The sequence below is a fragment of the Lepidothrix coronata genome, unplaced genomic scaffold (genome assembly GCF_001604755.1).
Source record: "Lepidothrix coronata isolate B3197 unplaced genomic scaffold, Lepidothrix_coronata-1.0 Scaffold28, whole genome shotgun sequence".
Classification (NCBI taxonomy): Eukaryota; Metazoa; Chordata; class Aves; order Passeriformes; family Pipridae; genus Lepidothrix; species Lepidothrix coronata.
The window spans coordinates 3,317,823-3,319,338 of record NW_016690208.1 but is presented as its reverse complement, the minus strand read 5'-3'; the positions used below and the strand labels follow the sequence as shown (position 1 = coordinate 3,319,338).

The window sequence follows — 1,516 nt, the reverse complement described above, 5'->3', positions numbered from 1 at the left end:
CAAGCTCTGCGGTGCAGAATGGAAACAAGAGGGTTCCAGGCAAAAATTCAGGGGACTAGTTAAAGAGAAGAAGGAGGAGCACCTACAAAACACAGAGGCTGAGCATTGCTGTCCAGGGGAGGATGTTAATGAGGCAGCAGGAGGGGAGGAAAGTGTCACAGTGCCAAGGGGTCCCTCTCCCCCATTTACACAGAAGTGGCTCTAGTGGGGAGTGACAGAGACAACTCACCTGCAGGGAGACACTGACGGCACCGGCCGATTCCCCAAAGATGGTGATGTTTTCTGGGTCACCCCCAAAGGCCTTGATGTTCCTCTTCACCCAGGCAATAGCCATGTGCTGGTCCTTCAGCCCGTAGTTCCCTGAGCGGCACAGAGCACCCACCACTGAGCAAGGGCACAGCAAAGCTGACCCAGCACAGGGTCCCCCCCAGACACAGAGGGAGCAGTGGTGGTACCTGGCATGTTTTCATCTCCTGTGCTCAGGAAGCCCAGGGGCCCCAGGCGATAGTTGATGGTGACCACGATGACGTTGCCCCGCACGGCGATCTCCTCGCCATCGTACAGGTAGTTATCCAGGAAATTGGCTCCCTGGCTCCCTCCCACCAGGAAGGCACCACCATAGATGAAGACCATCACAGGCAGGTTGGTAGAGACTGTCAGGTGAGCAAGAGGAGCAGAGTGAGCCACAACAGAGCCAGGAGGTGCAGCCCATCCATCCCCTCACCCACTCCCTGAGCATCACTGCACCTGGGCAGGAACAGACAATGCTCTGCCATCACCTCTGGCCAAGGAAGTCCTTGCTCTGCACAACAGGCTGAACCTCCCAAGAGGCTGCAGCTGGGGCTTGTTGCCTGACACAGTTCCCACCTTTCTCCCCCAAAATCACTGCTCAGCACTTGCCCACTATGGGAATGTAACTGCTGAGAGATGCTCCAGAATAATCTGTGCATAAAATGCAGCTGGGAAGCTCCTGCCCAGGTCCCTGCCAAGCACATACCCTGTCTCCTGGCTTGAGGGATCCATATGTTCAGGTAGAGACAGTCCTCTATCCCACGGACATCAGTCTGGGTGAGTGTCATCTGCATGCAGCGATTCTTGAATGATTTTGCCTTCAGTGTTCCTGAAAGGAGAGAGGGAAGACAGCATGTCCTAGTTAGGGACATCAGCTCCATCCACTGGTTGCAATCCACCCATCCTTTGCTCTCTGAGTCCAGTGCAGAGGCAGAAAAGCCTCCCAGCCACTGTGACCCATCTGAGGAAGCGACAAAGTGGGAGCCTTGCCCCTGTGAACTAGCTCTGGACAGCCATGGCCTGGGGAGGGCAGGTGCAGGTGCCATGCTTCAGTTTTGTTACTTTCTGGGGTTACTTGAGTTGCTTGGGAACACCTAGACACAGACTCGCAGACCCTCCAGGAGACAAAGAGCTTCTTCTTGGCTCTGCTTACTCGATAAAAGCAGGCAACAACATCTTTGGCTTGCCAAAAACAGGCTAAAAGAGAAGCAAAAAAAAAAAAAAA

General features: G+C 54.4%; 1 protein-coding gene across 1 annotated transcript in view; it reads right to left on the bottom strand.

Annotated features, from left to right (window-relative positions):
- CEL (carboxyl ester lipase) overlaps positions 1 to 1,516 on the bottom strand; it is a 13,248-nt gene that overhangs the window by 6,183 nt on the left and 5,549 nt on the right. The window contains exons 4-5 of the mRNA XM_017809921.1: positions 456 to 653; positions 230 to 360 (exon numbers count right to left, since the gene is read on the bottom strand). Of these exons, the coding sequence (XP_017665410.1) occupies positions 230 to 360; positions 456 to 653 (329 nt within the window). The remainder of the gene's footprint in view (positions 1 to 229; positions 361 to 455; positions 654 to 1,516) is intronic.